General features: G+C 34.4%; 3 protein-coding genes and 1 long non-coding RNA gene across 8 annotated transcripts in view; 3 read left to right on the top strand and 1 right to left on the bottom strand.

Moving 5' to 3' along the window:
• The window catches only part of LOC107931727 (receptor-like protein Cf-9 homolog), a gene marked incomplete at its 3' end in the record, with an annotated part of 67,313 nt that overhangs the window by 28,301 nt on the left and 20,580 nt on the right, over positions 1-18,432 (top strand). The gene's annotated exons all lie outside the window — the stretch shown is intronic.
• On the top strand, positions 38-4,296 carry LOC107941872 (uncharacterized). 3 transcript variants are annotated; one of them, XR_005913227.1, is made up of 5 exons: positions 38-725; positions 994-1,353; positions 1,764-1,967; positions 2,054-2,176; positions 2,288-4,296. XR_005913227.1 is itself a non-coding variant. In XM_041092563.1 (4 exons), exons 2-4 carry the CDS (start codon positions 1,091-1,093, stop codon positions 2,099-2,101), a joined length of 411 nt encoding a protein of 136 aa, XP_040948497.1. In that variant the 5' UTR covers positions 47-725; positions 994-1,090; the 3' UTR covers positions 2,102-2,273. The 3 variants fall into 3 exon arrangements, 1 of the variants encoding a protein (XP_040948497.1); XR_005913226.1 differs by having other exon boundaries at positions 56-725; positions 1,868-1,967; XM_041092563.1 differs by lacking the exon at positions 2,288-4,296 and having other exon boundaries at positions 47-725; positions 1,868-1,967; positions 2,054-2,273.
• Positions 7,033-7,502, bottom strand: LOC121217022 (uncharacterized). Its single transcript, XR_005913229.1, has 3 exons — positions 7,491-7,502; positions 7,389-7,427; positions 7,033-7,355 (listed from the first exon to the last, which is right to left on the bottom strand). It is a non-coding gene; the product is annotated as an uncharacterized lncRNA (long non-coding RNA).
• Positions 7,497-10,054, top strand: LOC107941877 (receptor like protein 22). Of its 3 annotated transcripts, none has more exons than XM_041092561.1 (3): positions 7,497-7,913; positions 8,284-8,357; positions 8,460-10,054. In XM_041092561.1, exons 2-3 carry the CDS (start codon positions 8,349-8,351, stop codon positions 9,852-9,854), a joined length of 1,404 nt encoding a protein of 467 aa, XP_040948495.1. In that variant the 5' UTR covers positions 7,497-7,913; positions 8,284-8,348; the 3' UTR covers positions 9,855-10,054. The 3 variants fall into 3 exon arrangements, with proteins under 3 accessions (XP_040948495.1, XP_040948494.1, XP_040948493.1); XM_041092560.1 differs by having other exon boundaries at positions 8,261-8,357; XM_041092559.1 differs by lacking the exon at positions 7,497-7,913 and having other exon boundaries at positions 7,931-8,357.

The raw sequence follows: 18,432 nt of genomic DNA, 5'->3' as shown, positions 1-18,432 counted from the left end.
TTGAAATTTAGTTTCTTTATTTTTTCTTTAATTTTAAAAAAATTAATTTTTTTTCCAATGTCAAAGTGTTATGTTATCATACGATTCAGATCAAATTGAAAAAATCTGCAAAGTTTCAAGACTGGTGGGAGAAGTTAGAAAGTTAGCCCAAATAGAAAAATCCCAGGTATGGATCTATGGGCATCACACTGGTGGACTTCGTCCCAATTCGCTAGGCTACAAAATGTTATTTCATCAATTCTTAAAACTTTTTTAACTTTATTTTTATCGTCGTCGTACTTACGTTTCTGGTTTGTTTTCTCTCATTATCAGCTGCTGTATGCCAAAGCCTCTGCAGCTTCTAAACTACCCTTCAAAAATGTCTCTTTTAGGCTCTCCTTTTTCACCACTTACTCCATCTTATTTCCTCACCTCTATTTTCCTTCACTATGTCGTGTACCACACATTAAAACAAAGACAAGTTCTTTAACTTTCACCCTCTTTCTTAAACCTTTGTGAAAACCTGAAGTTTTCCGAAAGAGGATCTTGTTTTGAGGCTAAATATTGTATGTTTAGGTATAAAGGAAAGTACCCATTTTCCTTTATTCATTGGTGATTCTCTTGGTCCAGTGAGTCATAGCCATATGTTGCTCCCTTTTGGTTCTTTCAAGCTTGGACTTTAGTCGTCATGGGGTTTTTCTCTTACTACCTGCAGATCTTCAAGGCTCAGCTTTTACTGAGTTCTGGTTAGTTTTTTTCCCCCCTTATTTCCTTCTATTGTTTATTATTATTCCTTGAAAGTTCAACTGGAGGTTGATGGTGACCTCTTTGGGGTTAATGCAGTTAATCATTTGTTTATTTTGAAGGGAGCAAAGTCATTAATTTAGCAAATTTTCTGAGATGCCTAGTTCTTATTCTTCTGTGGTAGAAAAAGTATTTTTAAGATAATAGCTTATTGCCATATTGAAGCTGTTTACTGAATGAATGAATGTATGGTGGTTGTCTTTTTGGCAGCTAATGTACCATTTTGGAAGAACCCTTTGCCAGTTTCATTGGACATCTTTTAGCTATGTGAGTAAGTAGTGAAGCAAATTGTGTATTGTCTATCAAAATGTCTGGAAATGGTCATTGTTTCGAGTGGCAGGAGGAGTTTATTTCACAGGAGTGTGGTAATTGTGTGGTTCAATATTTCTTGAAGGATTCCACCAGTGAATCTGTCTGTGCAGTTATCGGTTCTCAAAGGAGTGTTAGGCAGATGTTTTATGTTGTTGCTGAGGAGTTTGTGAGGGTATATGCGGCTGAGAATTCAAATCATGCTGGTTTCAAATGGAGGTCGAGGAGAGAGGTTGTAGATTGGCTTACATCCATGATCTAGTATGTAATCGAACCTTTTGGTCTTTGAATTATGTCATTTCCTTGGCATCAAAGATAATAAATCGCAATAGCATGCTTTGATCTCAATGTACTTATAAAAATAATCCCATAGCAAAGCTGTTTAGATTTCGGAACTGAACTAAAACTATGCTTATCAGGCATCAGAAAAGCTTAACAATTAAGCTTTGCATCTTCAGTTGTCTTTTATATAAGAGTTCAATAATACATCTAGGTCTTGTATGAGTTATGTCTGCTAGTTATCACATGCTTGTAAGTTGTAATTGATCCCATTGTTCATACATTTCCCCCTCAAATTTATAATCCCTACGAGTCATTTTTAGTGTTGTAGAAAATGTTATTATTGATTATTGTTAACTGGTCTTGTTCTTCTTACCATTTTTTTATTGAAGCGACAAATTCAGTGGAGTCGTTGATCTTTGGAATTCATGTTTCTTTGGAAAGTAAACACCATGTCAAATATCTGTGAAATTTACATTTTTTAAATAAAACTCAGTGACAGAGTCACTGAAACATGGCATGCTGCTAGCTTTGCGTTTCCTGATTGTGCAATGATCGAGATTAGTTCTCTGAAAGCCCAAGCACTGGATAATATGGTACATTATCTTGATTTTCTACTAGTTCAGTTCCTTACTCTTTCTTTGGCCTTTCCTGACACTGATTCATATGTTGCATATTACAGGGCTATCTTTTGAGGAACTTGACTGAACAAAGTTCAGATATTCTGTGAGCAGGCACTGCATGGACATGTGGTAAAAGGCTCAAACATTTCCCAGAATTTTGCCTCAATGGGACCACAGTAGCAGTAAGCATTGACATCTAAGAAAAAGAATGATGGCATGGATTTTGGATGCTGTACTTCATATTCTGTTTTTTCTGACTGTAATGTCCACTGACAGATTTTCCTGATGTTTAGGTTCAATCTTTTATCTTCATGATCTCTAAAGGAGAGAATCACTATCTTACTTACTTGGAGGACATGTACGAAGACAAGCGCGGACAGATCTGGTGATGGAGGTTATTAATTTTCATTCAGTTGTCTTATGTTTCTTCAAAGTTTAAAATTTAGGCCATTAATTCAAATTATGTTTATTGAACTGAATTAATTAGTGGGAAAATAATATGGATATCATCACTTGATTGTATAAATAACACTATAATGATGCAATTCGGTTCGCTTTTGTTTTCAATGTTGTTGGTTTTTCTGCTTGTTGAGTGTGTGCTTGGCTTGGCTTTGGCTCTTGGCTTTGCATTGTGAGTTTTTTATTTGGCTGAGTTATAATCCTTTACTTTTAAAAAATAAAAAAAATACATGTCCTCCTTTTTAATTTTTTCCAAATTTAATCTAGAACCAATTTTGGGTAAAGAAAAAATAACTGGAAAATTGATGTAACAAAATTTCTCTCCTAGAAGTTTCCTGTTGATATATATTCTTTTTCCTCTTTCTTGTTTGAATTTAAAGCCTATGGATGAATTAGAAATGCAATTTCCCCGGTAGTTTTCTTGCAAGTAATAGAAAAAGACATACAAATTTTCTAGTCTTGTGGAAAATATGTTTGTTAGATAGTATTGTTCAACATATATAGGATACACATGTTTTCTATTATACAATCATTGAAGTGTTATTTACTCTGAAACTATGAACTTCTTTTCCTGCTTTGAATTACTATACATTGTGGTGACTTGTAAATTCGGTTTGGGTGGCATTGACAGTTTTGGTCTTCCTCACACTCTTAGCTTTTCTCCATCATAGATAAAAACACGATGCTTATCCACGATTTCCATTAAATTTCTTATATTCTTCATTATCAATGGACTATATTCTTAGTTTCATATCGGTTTTGTTCTTCCTATAAATAGGGTTCTCATAATTCATATTTGAAAACATAGCATGGCCTCTTTACTCACACCCTATCACTTAACTCAAATTGTATTTAACTCAAATTGTATATACCAAATACAAAACAATAATCGATTCTTTGTTGGTGCATGTTCTAGCTCATTTCTTGTCCTCAAATTTGAGGTTGTCTCCTTCCAAGATTTTTGCCAATAATAGTACATAGCAGAGCTGCATGATGAATGAATTCAAACATAAATTGGTGGATCTAATGTCCTTATTGCTTTTAAATAGCTGGTTTAAAGAAGATAGAATTGTAGCAGTCTTTCTTCTTGAGGTAATACCAAGAGTTGAAGTCAATAGACGCTGCCAGTCTTCGACCAAACTTTACGAGTTATATAGTCTTTTGAACTCAGTTAATTCCAGAGATATTGGCAGATCCGGCATTTCTTTCCTTGTGAAACGTTTCTGAAAATCAACTCCATGGTCAGATTCCTCAAGGCAAACAGTTCAATACCTTTGGAAACAATTCAGACGAAGGAAACAGAGACTATGTGGATTTCCAGTCTCCAAAGGTTGCAGCATCAATGAGACACCACCTCCAAATGTGCTGGAAAAGGATGGCTCAAAAGCAAACATTGCTTTTGGTTGGAAAGTGGTGTTGATAGGTTATGGATCCGGGGTAGTGTTTGGAATGGCCATGGGATGTGTTGTTTTCCAAACCAGTAGGGCAAAAAGGTTCGTGAATTTGGTTGAAGACCAACATGAGAAGAGGCCAAGAAGAAAGCCAAAATATAGCAATCGCACCAGTGGATGAAGAAGGATCTAGTTGGTGCAAATGAAGTTAAAGCATTTGTGCTGTGTCTTCATAATTTCTTGTTTAGTAGTCTGTCAGAAAGTTTTTCCTATGGTGAAAAGTTGCATTGGTATGTGTCTGCTTTTATGATTGTACCAATTCCTCTGTATTTCATTGCATTTCGTACTATTTGTAAGGGTTTAGTTCGAGTGTAACATCTTGTATGGTGCAACTATATATGTCTTCTTTCTTGAATTTCAATTTTTAGTAAACATTATACTGCTCACCATAATAAAAAAATAAATGTAGAATTACAAAAGATTCAATTATTCAAGTTTGAGTTGCATTTATAAACACGTGATGATGAGAATTCATGAACATAAGGTATGGTTTGAGCCCTTTTGCCATATGCATTTATGTTGCAGATGTTCAAACATGGAATAATTCAACCTGCCTTTGTGTATTCTTAATTTTGTGCCAAACCTATATATGTATTGACAAATTTAAGAGTAATATTTACTATAGCATTGCAGAGTAACATATTTAAGATTTGATTAAACTATCAAAAGATTGCAACAACGATGAGATTAATCCAATTACAGGAATTGATATCCTAAATGGCTTTTAGGTACGTAGCTTCATTGACGGTACAAAGGAGTTAAAATTTCCAGCATTCATGTCTTTGTTTTCCCTCAAGTAAACGTAGTCAATACTGCAAATGGTGTGGAAGTATTGTACATTGTGGCTCAAATGTCCAAAATTTCCACATTGCTTGTAAATTAAGTTTGGGTGAGAGAGATAGGAGGAAGCAACAGCAAGTGTGAAGTCAATAGACAATTGATAGTCTTAGTCTTAGTCTTTTTTGTCGAGTTAAAGTGTAGTCAATAGACAACTGATAGTCTTAGTCTTTTTTTGTCGAGTTAATGTATAGTCAATAGACAATTGATAGTCAATAGACAATTGATAGTCTTAGACAACTGATAGTCAATAGACAACTGATAGGCTTAGTCTTTTAATGTCGAGTTAATGTATAGTCAATAGACAATCGATAGTCAATAGACAATTGATAGTCTTAGACAATTGATAGTCAATAGACAACTGATAGTCTTAGTCTTTTTTTGTCGAGTTAATGTATAGTCAAAAGACAATTGATAGTCTTAGACAATTGATAGTCAATAGACAACTGATAGTCTTAGTCTTTTTTTGTCGAGTTAATGTATAGTCAATAGACAATTGATAGTCAATAGACAAATGATAGTGTTAGACAATTGATAGTCAAATAGACAATTGATAGTCAATAGACAATTCATAGTCTTAGACAATTGATAGTGAATAGACAATTGATAGTCTTAGTCTTAGTCTTTTCTTGTGGAGTTAGAAGTATAGTCAATAGACAATTGATAGTCTTAGTCTTTTTTTGTCGAGTTAAAGTGTAGTCAATAGACAATTGATAGTTAAATTTGTAGCAGTCTTTGTCCTATTTATTCTTTTGTGTGGAAAATTATTTGGGACCAAACTTGACCTGTTATAAGGAAGAAGACTTTGTAATCTCATGAATGTTAATTATTTTACTTCTTTGGTAAAAAAACTAATCAATTTTATGAATGAAAAATATATGGTAAAAAGGAAGTAGTTGTTGATCACTAACAACATCATGGTTGTGGAAATACAAAAATTCTCATATATGTGTTGAATTCTGCATAACGTAAATGTCACACATTGCATTTGAATTCTGCAATCGACCAAACTTTACATGTTATAGTTCTTTAAACTGAGTTAATGAAAAGTAACCAAATCTTATCAAAATTAGTTATACTCTTAATTTATAACAAAGAAAAGAGTAATTTGAGTTTAACTCAAAGGTTAATATGTCATCAATGGGCGATGGCGTGGCGCTACCATGTTAGCGATTATTGATCATGTGGCATTGTTACGTCAACAAACAGTGTTGGTGTGGTATCTGTTAACAACTACGTAGGTGTTGCCATTAACTACTAAGGGTCAACATCAACCACGTAGGTGCTAGTTTTGTTAAGTCTTTTTCATGATTTTTTTTGGATGATTCAACGAACCATATAAGTTTCAAGGTTAAAAAAGATAAAAAAAAATGGAAAACTAAAATGATTTTTTGTTTGTAAAGTTAAAAAATGCCAAATAAATCATTATGTATTTTTAGTTTTAATTTTTTACTCGATTAAAAGAGAAATAATTAATGAATTAAAAATAGCAATTCCCAAATAAATTTATCTGAATTTATAATAAATGAGATTTTAGATTTGAATTATGAGGTTATATATATATATTATATATATATAAATAAGTATACATGTTTTATGAAATTGGTGGATTAAATTTCTAGCCGTCTTCTTCCTCAAACGTAGTGAATGAAGTACAATTTTGTTTTTCTTATGTGGAAATGATATACAAAATTTTACCAAATAAAAAAAAGCATCCAATTTTAAAAAAGAAAAATATATGGTAAAAAGAAGACTAAGTGGTTGTTGACGATTGTGAAAAAAACAAAATTTTTGACTGTAACACCAATGTTGTGGTATTATTTGTTGCCTATAAATACGATTCCTATCCTTCTTCTTCCTCGACGAACATAACATGGCCCCCTATCTCTGTCTCTGCCTATTCCTCTTCTTTCCCCATCTTTATGCTTCTTTTTCTTCTTTAGGATCTCGCTCCTGCTCTTCACTAATCCAGTTTAAGGACTCTTTTTCCATAACAGAGGATGCTTCTTCTTATTGCAATGATTTTGCTGGCCTTAAATCTTATCCCAAGACAAATTCATGGAAGGAGGGTACAGATTGCTGCTCATGGGATGGGGTCACTTGTGACCACCTAAATGCGCATGTTATTGCCCTTGACTTGAGCTGCAGTTGGCTATACGGCAACTTCCCTTCCAATACCACTCTCTTCCTTCTTCCTCACCTTCAAAAACTCAACCTTGCCTACAATGATTTTAATCGTTCGAAAATTCCATCCGAGTTCGGTCGGTTTAGAAGCCTATTCCACCTCAACCTTTCCAATACAGGGTTTGTAGGAGAAGTCCCATCCCAAGTCTCCCACCTGTCAAAATTGGTTTCACTTGATCTTTCTGGGTTTGAGGAACAATTAACAATTGACAAATATGCTCTGGAGGGACTTGTTCACAACCTAACCGAGGTCAGACATCTGTTTTTGGATAGAATGGACATGTCTTCTGTTAATGCTCATGTCTTCATGAATCTATCCTCTTCTCTAAGGTCTCTCAGTCTTGCTGGTTGTGATTTGCAAGGAAAATTCCCAAAAAACATTTTTGATTTGCCAAACCTCAATCTCCTCAACTTGGGAGGCAACCAAAACCTCAATCTCCTCAACTTGGGAGGCAACCAAAACCTCAATCTTGATCCTTTGAAGTTCAATCGGAGCAGCAATCTTGAACAATTGATAATTTCAGAAGCAAATATTTGTGGAGGATTGCCTGACTCGATGGGGAACCTTGTGTCCTTGAAGTTTTTAGTTCTCTCCCATTCCAACTTATCAGGACCGGTTCCAAGATCACTGGGGAACCTCTTGCAACTCACTCATTTAGACTTGTCGGAGAACCAATTGAGTGGACAAATTCCAAAATCATTGGAGAACCTCTTGCAACTCACTCATTTAGACTTGTCGAAGAACCAATTGAGTGGACAAATTCCAAGATTGTTGGGGAACCTCTTGCAACTCACTCATTTAGACTTGTGGCAGAACCAATTGAGTGGACAAATTCCTAGATCATTAGGGAACCTCTGGCAACTCACTGATTTAGACTTGGGATGGAACAAATTGAGTGGACAAATTCCATTGTCAATTCTAAACCTAACGCAGCTGGAAGACTTGACAATATCTAACAATTCTTTAGAAGGTTCCATTCCAGATGAGGTAACTGCTTTTCCTAATCTAAAATATTTAGACTTATCTGACAATTTACTCAATGGAACACTTCCGTCGTGGTTGTATACTCCTCCCTCCTTAAAGGAAATATATCTCTCTCAAAATCAATTCAGTGGGCATATCAAAGAATTCCAATCCAAATCACTAGAATTGATACGCTTAGAGAATAATAAACTTAGTGGTGTCATAGAGTTTCGCATGTTCACAGACCTTCCAAATCTCGAACTTCTTGACCTTTCATATAACAGCCTATCCTTAACATCTAATACTACTTCTACTGTTAATCATAGATTGCCTAATCTTACAGACTTACTTTTGTCTTCTTGCAATCTTAGTGAATTCCCCCAATTTTTAAAAGGGCTTAAAAGTTTGGAAAGGTTAGACCTCTCTTGCAACAAAATTGAAGGCAAGATTCCACAGTGGATGCAAGAGGTGGGGAATGGCTCTTTGATTGAAGGCAAGATTCCACAGTGGATGCAAGAGGTGGGGAATGGCTCTTTGATTGAAGGCAAGATTCGACAGTGGATGCGAGAGGTGGGGAATGGCTCTTTGACTTACTTAAATGTATCTCACAACTCCTTGACAGAAGTTGAGCACTTTCCATGGAAGAATATTGAAGTTCTTGACTTAAGCTCCAATTTCATCAGTGGAAATCTTCCAATTCCAGCTTCGACCATCAATGTCTTTTTGATCTCAAATAATAGTTTCAATGGAGAGGTCTCTTCTTTAATATGCAATGCCACTTATCTTCAAATTCTTGATTTGTCCCACAATTACTTGAGTGGAACAATTCCGCAATGTTTTGGAAATTTGAGCTACAGCCTTGAATTCTTGAATTTGAAGAAGAACAAGTTTTATGGGACGATTCCTCCAACATTTGCAGAGGGATGCCAATTGAGTAATTTAAACTTAAATGGAAATTTGTTAGAAGGGCCTTTGACACCATCCATCCTTAATTGTAGAGGTCTGGAAGTGCTAGATCTTGGTAACAACAAGATCAATGATACATTTCCTCATTGGTTGGGAAGTCTTCCATATTTGCAAGTTCTTGTATTGAAGTCAAATCATATGCATGGTTCCTTGCGTGTCAATAGCTCCAAGTCTAGCCCTTTTTTCTCTAAAATCCAAATTTTTGACCTCTCAAGTAACTATTTTTCTGGACCCCTACCAGTGAGATACATCAACAGCTTCAATGCTATCATAAATCTCAAGAAACAAGATAGTGCAAGGCCATACATGGGTGTGCAAGATTTTACTAGTGCCTTCTATGCCTATTCCATTGGAATTGTTATGAAAGGACGAGATAGGGAATTGGTGAAAATTTTCACCATGTGGATGATCATTGATCTATCAAACAATCAGTTTGAAGGGGGTATTCCAAATGTTATTGGGAAGCTTAACTTACTGAAAGGGTTCAACCTTTCTCATAATAACCTTAATGGTGATATCCCCACCTCAATAGGGAATTTGACAAGTCTTGAATGGTTGGACCTATCTTCAAACAGGTTGTCTGGGACGATTCCAAATAGATTGGCAGATCTGCCATTTCTTTCGTCCTTAAATGTTTCTGAAAATCAACTCCATGGTCAGATTCCTCAAGGCAAACAATTCAACACATTTGGAAATGATTCATATGAAGGAAATAAGGGACTATGTGGATTTCCGGTCTCGAAAGGTTGCAACATCATTGAGCCAGCACCTCCAAATGTGCTTGAAAAAGATGGCTCAAAACCAAACATTGCTTTTGGTTGGAAAGTGGTGTTGATAGGTTATGGATGCGGAGTAGTGTTCGGAATGTTCGTGGGATATGTTGTTTTCCAAACTGGAAAACCAAAATGGTTAGTGAATTTGGTTGAAAACCAACATGAGAAGAGGCAAAGAAGAAAGTCAAAGAAAGGCAATCGCAGCAGTAGACGAAGAAGGATCTAATTGCTGCAAATAATGTTCAAGAATTAGTGTTGTATTTTCATAATTTCTTGTTTTGTAGACCGTTTTGCCTATGGTGAAGGGTTGCATTGGTATCTGTCTTTATTATTGTTCCAATTCCTCTGTCTTTCATTGCATTTCGTACTATCTGTAATGGTTTGTTTGAGTGTAACATTTTGTATGGTGGTGTTGTTTATGTCTTCTTTCATGGATTTCAATTTAGTCTCAATAATCTTTGCTACTGCTCAGTAAAGGAGAAAGGAGAACAAAATGTCTGTAGGAACTAAGAAAACAGAAAGAGAAATTTTGACAGAAACTTAAGCATAAAGCATTGATATCTTGCTCAACAAACAAAACAAAAACAGCAAGATTTCATTACATTTGAATGAAGGCACAATGCCATTACATATACCAAGCAATCAGCTGGTCAAAAATAAGAAAATGTTACCTAAACATATACCAAGCAATCAGCTGGTCAAAAATAAGAAAATGTTTCGTAAACATATACCTAACTCCACTAAGTGGCTTAGTAACTTGATAAACATTGCTTGTACACTTGGTAAAGCTGATTTATCAATCTATCAGCACCTAATTACATCAAGCATATCAACAACTTAGTTCATATCTAACTAAGTAATAAAATATCTATTTGAAAGTAACAAAAGAGCAGCATAAGCTTCAGCTGCAACTTGCATGGCTCGGACAGCTTGGTGTGCTTCTTGGTCTGCATGCAAGCCAACTTCAACAATGTGTCAATGATCTCTGTTGTATTTTCATAATTTTTTTACAAGTTAGCAGTAAAAGGCTTGGTTATCTAGAGAAGGTAATAATATATAGCAGAGTTGAAGGAATGATGTAATGAATTGAAACATGGAACAATGCAGACTGTAGAAGGGTACATATAGGTTGCTTTAATTGGTGGATGTAAAGTCCTTATTTCCTCTAGTTAAGCTTATTAATTGAATTGGCGATTCAAAGATGCATGAATTCCTAGCTAGCAGTCTGCTTGCCATCTCATTGGCAAACCTATATATAATGGGTGGTTTCTCTGCAAATTTGGATTGTTTGTGGTTGAGGACACTTAAACACACACATTTTGTAGCTATATAAGTGTTATATGGAACTTAAAATTGAATTGAATTTTATTTGATTGTCATAGCACTTGTAAAAGTGAGAATTTAATAAGACATTTGAAGAGTGTTATGTAATTTGCAATGCTAGAAAGCAATCAAATTAAAGCAAAAAGGAGTTTAAAGGGACCAAGGATGAGATTTTACCAAAGGTGAAACGCTACAAAGTGGGATCTCTTTAGAGTCTACTAAAGCATTTAGAGATTGGTTTATTGGTAAAGAGACATGTACTTGATGCCCCGCCCTAGAAACGGAACCAAGTCCCAGTAGCCTTGCTAAATGGTGATTCAACATAGATTCTATATCTTGGAACCAAGCCAATTTTGGATTCGCTTTGTGATAATAGAACCAACAGGCAAAAAACATTAAGTCCGCAAAGACCCATGCACCGATTGTGGTACAATAGAATTGTAATTCACTAGTTATTCTAGATGCTCATCAAATTTGGAAAAAAAAAAACTCAGAGGTTCTTTGTATTCCTCGGAAACCCCCATCCATATCGCCATTCAAGATTTCTTAGCCCACTATTGGCCAAACCACCTGGGTGCTAGGTCCAATGTGAGTAAGATCACTGAGCCCCTTTCCATTTGCTGGAACCTGAAACTGCTCAACTTTTTTAATTTTCTAGTTAGCTAAAAGAGAAATAGTAACATGTGGCACTACCACATCATCATAAAATTGCTGACATGGTGGTGATATGCTCTTACTAAAAAAAAAGTGTACCAAAAATATACATTAAACTAGTATGTTTATTATCCACGTTTCACGTTGAGGTAATTATTTATTTATTTTTAACTAAATTATAGAGGGAAAATTTAATAGTTGTAATATATTCAAACTTTTTGTACTCTTTGTAAATTTAAAGTTTAATCTCTATACATTTTATTTTTAGGGATTTAGTCCCTCTACAATTTTGTAATGGACTTGAATTTTGTAGTTGGCTAAAAGAGATAGTTAACCAAGTAATATTGACTCCACTTTAAGGAAAAGTAATCATTCACAAATAAATTTATTAGAATTCCATTCTAACAAACTAATTTTAATGTAACACAACTTTCAATTATTAATTAATTTTTGTGGATTGTCATATGAATGCCACATCAATAATTAATTAAGTTTTAAAATTCAAAAAATTATTAAAAATATTTTTAAGTTTTAAAAAATTAATTGATTGTTGTCGTTACATACACATGTACTGTCATGTGGATGCCACGTCAACAAAGTTAATAAATATTAACTTTTCTATCTATTTTGAGGTGATTTGACAAATAATACAAATTAAAGGGCTAAAAAATGAAAAATTAAATGACGGGATAAAACATTGGAGAAGCCAGAAAATTTTTTAGGGGGCCGAAATTAAATTATAATATTTATGATAGTAAAAATGCAATTTTACCATTTTAATACTCTATATCTTTATATTTTTTAAATAATTTTTTATCAATTTTAGGGAGGACCAAATTGTAATTTCAGGCAAGCCCTTGTCAACCCCTAATTATGCCCCTGAGTTAAAATGATTCTTTTTTATAAAATTGGAGGACCAAATAGATCATTATATTTTTTTTATTGGCTAAGGTTTGCCTGAATAATTAGTGCCAAAAATATTTACTTGTAAACTAATTAGGGTACTTACCAAGTATTGGCTTTAATTCTTCATCATTCATGCTTTTTTTCCTAGCACATCAAACTTAGGGTGAATTCGGATAGGCGATTGATTGTGGTGTGGTGAGTTTAATTTACTTTCGGTCTCATGTTACAATATCTAATCTCACCACTACCGTTATTTTTACACTAATCGTAAGTAAACGCAACATCCATCCAAAATATTATAAATTATTTTGTGGGCGTGGAGTTCCTGTACATTATGCTGCAAATGACTGAAATTTCCTTATTACTTGTCGATTAAGTTTGGTTGACACTGAGAGGAAGCCGGACCAAGTGAAGTCAATAGATGTTGGCAGTCTTGGTATTTGAACCAAACAACTTAATCTATTTTGAAATTGAATATGTGAAATTGAGGAACCAGTCAACACGTTGAGACAAATATTAGGTGCTTCAGGAAATGAAAAGCCCAATAACAATGTTGATGTGAGTTTGGTAAAAGTGGTGGATCCCATTTCCTTTTAAAGAAGCTTATTGCAGGTGCAAATGGTGTGTTGTATCGAGTCTCTACTGTCTTCCACCATCTAGGACCAAACATGAGGTGTTATAGGAAATAAGACCAAGTCAATATACAGTGAAAGGTTTCTGTAATGGAAGTAGCTGCTTTCACACTGCAAACTTAGATAGTTTGTGGTCGAGGACGATCAACATTTGAAGTCATCATTTGATAATACAAATTACACTAATTAGAATTTCTCGTTTATGATATACAACATTTAGAATTTCTTTCTAATTAAAACTCTTATTATTGCATTAGTTCGCTTAATGGATCTTCCTATTAGATTTGACTTTAATCTGATAGATTTATCTCTTTTTATTTATATAGTTGCATGCAATTCCATTCAATTATGCAAGATGTAATCACAAGAAGGTTTATTCAACCCCAGACTTATGCTCATCAAACATGAATTAACACTCTAGAATTATTAACCCAAGAATAATAGAACATTCATAATTGAAAACAAAGAGACTAAGATTTTATTGCATAAAAATAGAAATCAAAGAATAGAATTCATTCTAAGGTTCATCTTCCCTAAGTATTAAGAGAATCAGTTCATAATGGTAAGAGTAAACACAAAAAATACAATATAACCACTACAATAAAAAAAATCCATGATAACTCTCTCTAAAATCAACTTAGACTCTTGAATCTTGATGGAAAATTGCTTGGAAATAGGCTTCAATGGTGTTCTCAAAGTAATTTTGTGCTCTCCTCTTGTAGCTTCTTGCTTCCATTCTTATTTCCCAATATATATGATCTTAAAGTGCTAAATCCCCTAAAAAACATAACTTGCAGCCGTCAGCACACACAGATCCTGAGGTCGACACACCTTGGGCACACAAACGTGTGACTCCACACGACCATGTGTGGATTGTCTGTTTGAAAATTTGTTGCATGTGCATAGCTTCCAGAATGCTCCAAAGTTTTAATTTCCACCGTTTTTCACTCTTATTGCTCCCAAACGCCCTATTAAGAATTAAATTATGAATATAAAGGATTAGAAGCATATAATTCACAATTAATGTCACATAATCACTCAACAATGTATTAGGAATGAGGCTAAAATATGTTACTTTTGACACTAATCAATGATGGTGTTACGAGACTAAAAGTTTAAAGAGTAAACCTAATTGGTCTCCCATTTGGTATTATCTAATTAGAGGAATTGATATCCTTAATGGCTTTTAGTCGACTGTACAAACAAGGTAGAATTTCCAGCAACCATAACTTTTTTTTCCCTCTGCACATCTATCTACCTCTCGAGTAAACGTAGTCGATATTGCAAATTGTTGTTATTTTGTATGGAGTTATTGGACATTGTTCTGCAACTATTTGAAATTAAATAGAGGACTAAAATAATCTTTTAAATAAAGTTAGAGGGCAAAATAAGTCATTATAGCAAAAATTTTTCCACAAAAATGCAGTTTCCCGGATAGTTTTCTTGCAATTAATCGAAAATGACACACATTTAGTGCCAACCCATGAAATATTTCCACATTCGCTTTGAATTTTTAAGCAATAAATTAAAATAATATGTTTCTTTTAATGATGTTATAATTATAATTGCAATCAATAATGAATGTTTAATGGCTTTTAGGTAGCTTCCCTCAAGTAAACGTAGTCAATACTGCAAATTGTGTTGAATTATTGTATATTGTGCTGCAAATGTCTGAAATTTCCACCTTCCTTGTAAATTAAGTTTGGGTGAGAGTGATAGGAAGTAACAGCAAGTGAAGTCAATAGACAACTGATAGTCTTAGTTTTTTTTGTGGATTAGAGTATATGCAATAGTCAATACTGCAAAATTTTCATATATGTGTTGAATTCTGCGTAATGTAAATGTCTCACATTGATGTGGATTATCTTTGGTTGACACGGACAGCAATAAGACTAAACTTTACGTGTTATAGTCTTTTAAATTGAGTTAATGAAAAGTTACCATTCCCATCAAAATTAGTTATATTCTTAATTTATAACAAAGAAAAGAGAAATTTGAATTGAACTCAAAGGTTAATATGTCACCCATGGGCGATGGCGTGGCACTACCATGTCAGCGATTATTAATAATGTGGCATCGTCACGTCAACAAACATTGTTGGTGTGGTATCTGTTAATAGCCACTTAGGTGTTGCCATTAACTACTAACGGTCAACATCAGCCACGTAGGTGCTAGTTTTGTTATTTAACAGATGTTACTTTTTCATCATTTTTTTAGGTGATTTAACAAACTATACAAGTTTCAAGGCTAAAAGAGACCAAAAAAAAAAAAAGAAAAGCTAAAATGACTTTTTGTTTGTAAAGTTAAAAAATGCCAAATAAATCATTATTTTTTTTAGTTTTAATTTTTTAAAAGAGAAATATATATATATATATATATAAAAGTAAACACGTCAACAAATAATGAGGTTTTAGATTTTAATTTTTTACTTGATTAAAAAATAACTAGTCCCAAATAAATTTATTAGAATTTATAACAAATGAGATTTTAAATTTGAATTATGAGGTTATATATATATAGATATATATGGATATAAGTAAACAGTTTTTATGGAATCGATGATTAAATTTCCAGCAGTCTTCCTCCTCAAACGTAGTGAATAGAGCACAATTTTACTCTTTTGTGTGCAAAATAATTTCCATATTAATTAGCTTTGGTTGACAAGCAAGTGATCAATAGACTCACATTCTTTATGTGTTATAAGAAAAAAGACTAAGTCAATCTTAATTTTTTAGTTGTTTAGGGAGTTCAAATGAAATATAAGATTTTACTAAAAAAAAGCATCCAATTTTAAGAATGAAAAATATATGGTGAAAAGGAAGTGGTTGTTGATGATTGTGACAAATACAAAAATTTTGAAAATCTAATATCCATAGCTTTATTTGTCGCCTATAAATACCACTCCTATCCTTTATCTTCCTCTACAAACATAACATGGCCTCCTATCTCTTTCTCTGCCTACTCCTTTTCTTTACCCATCTTTATGCTTCTTCAGGATCTCAGTACTCCTGCTCTTCACTAATCCAGTTCAAGAACTCTTTTTCCATAACAGAGGATGCTTCTTTGTCTTGCGATCATATTACAGGCCTTAAATCTTATCCCAAGACAAATTCATGGAAAGAGGGTACAGATTGCTGCTCATGGGATGGGGTCACTTGTGACCACCTAAATGCTCATGTTATTTCCCTTGACTTGAGCTGCAGTTGGCTATATGGCAACTTCCCTTCCAATACCACTCTTTTCCTTCTTCCTCACCTTCAAAACTCAACCTTGCCTACAATGATTTTAATCTTTCCAAAATTCCATCTGAGTTTGGTCGGTTTGAAAGTCTAGTATATCTCAACCTTTCTCATACCAGATTTGTAGGAGAGGTCCCATCCCAAGTCTCCCACCTGTCAAAATTGGTTTCACTTGATCTCTCCTGTTGGATTTATGACTATGAGCAATTTACAATTGACAAACATGCTGTGGAGGGACTTGTTCACAACCTAACCGAGGTCAGACATCTGTTTTTGGATGGAATCAACATGTCTTCTGTTAATGCTCATCTTTTCATGAATCTATCCTCTTCTCTAAGGTCTCTCAGTCTTGCTGATTGTGATTTGCAAGGAAAATTCCCAAAAAACATTTTTGATTTGCCAAACCTCAATCTCCTCAACTTGGGAGGCAACCAAAACCTCAATCTTGATCGTTTGAAGTTCAATCGGAGCAACAATCTTGAACATTTGGATCTGTCGTCCATGTCCTTCTCTACAGAATTCATTGATTCAGTTAATAATCTACGGGCCTTAAAGTACTTAGATCTATCAGGAAATTCTTTCTTTCAAGGAATGTCTGTCTCAATCACAAATTTATCATCTTTGGAGTACTTGGTTATTAGTGGCGCAAATATTTTTGGAGGATTACCTGACTCGATGGGGAATCTTGTGTCCTTGAAGTTTTTAGTTCTCTACTATTCCAACTTATTAGGACCGGTTCCAAGATCACTGGGAAACCTTTTGCAACTCACTCGCTTAGACTTGTCGCAGAACCAATTGAGTGGACAAATTCCAGGATCATTGGGGAACCTCTTGCAACTCACTCATTTAGACTTGTCGCAGAACCAATTGAGTGGACAAATTCCAAGATCATTGGGGAAACTCTTGCAACTCACTCATTTAGACTTGTCGCAGAACCAATTGAGAGGACAAATTCCAAGATCATTGGGGAAACTCTCGCAACTCACTCATTTAGACTGCCAGCTCACTCATTTAGACTTGTCGCAGAACCAATTGAGTGGACCGATTCCAAGATCGTTGGGGAACCTCTTGCAACTCACTCATTTAGACTTGTCGCAGAACCAATTGAGTGGACAAATTTCATTGTCAATTCTAAATCTAACGCAGCTTGAATTCTTGGATATAACAGAAAATTCATTAGAAGGTTCCATTCCAGATGAGGTAACCGCTTTTCCTAATCTAAAATATTTATACTTATCTAACAATTTACTCAATGGAACACTTCCGTCATGGTTGTATACTTCTCCCTCCTTAGAATATTTAAATCTAAAAAATAATAAACTCCAAGGTCCTCTTCCATCTTCAATATTCCAACTTCTCAATCTTACCTTCCTCAGCTTATCCTCAAATAATCTTAGTGGTGTCATAGAGTTTAGCATGTTCTCAAACCTTCCAAATCTCAAACATCTCGGCCTTTCATATAACAGCCTATCCTTAACATCTAGTACTACTTCTACTGCTAATCTTACAAGCTTATTTTTGTCATCTTGCAATCTTAGTGAATTCCCCCAATTTTTAAAAGGGCTTAGAAGTTTGGAAAGTTTAGACCTCTCTTACAACGGAATTGAAGGCAAGATTCCACAGTGGATGCAAGAGGTGGGGAATGACTCTTTGACTTACTTAAATGTATCTCACAACTCTTTGACAGAAGTTGAGCACTTTCCATGGAAGAATATTGCAATTCTTGACTTAACCTCCAATTTGATCCGTGGAAATCTTCCGGTTCCAGCTTCGACGATCAAAGTTTTTCTGATCTCAAACAATAGTTTCAATGGAGAGGTCTCTTCTTTAATCTGCAATGTCACTTCTCTTCAAATTCTTGATTTGTCCCACAATAACTTGAGTGGAACAATTCTGCAATGTTTCGGAAATTTCAGCAACACCCTTCAATTCTTGAATCTGAAGAAGAACAAGTTTTATGGGACGATTCCTCCAATATTTGCAAAGGGATGCCGATTGACTTACTTCAACATAAACGGAAATCTGTTAGAAGGGCCTTTGACACCATCCA

This window comes from Gossypium hirsutum, chromosome D05 (assembly GCF_007990345.1).
Source record: "Gossypium hirsutum isolate 1008001.06 chromosome D05, Gossypium_hirsutum_v2.1, whole genome shotgun sequence".
Taxonomy (NCBI): Eukaryota; Viridiplantae; Streptophyta; class Magnoliopsida; order Malvales; family Malvaceae; genus Gossypium; species Gossypium hirsutum.
The sequence above is the reverse complement of the archived record's forward strand: the minus strand, read 5'-3'. Positions and strand labels throughout refer to the sequence as shown.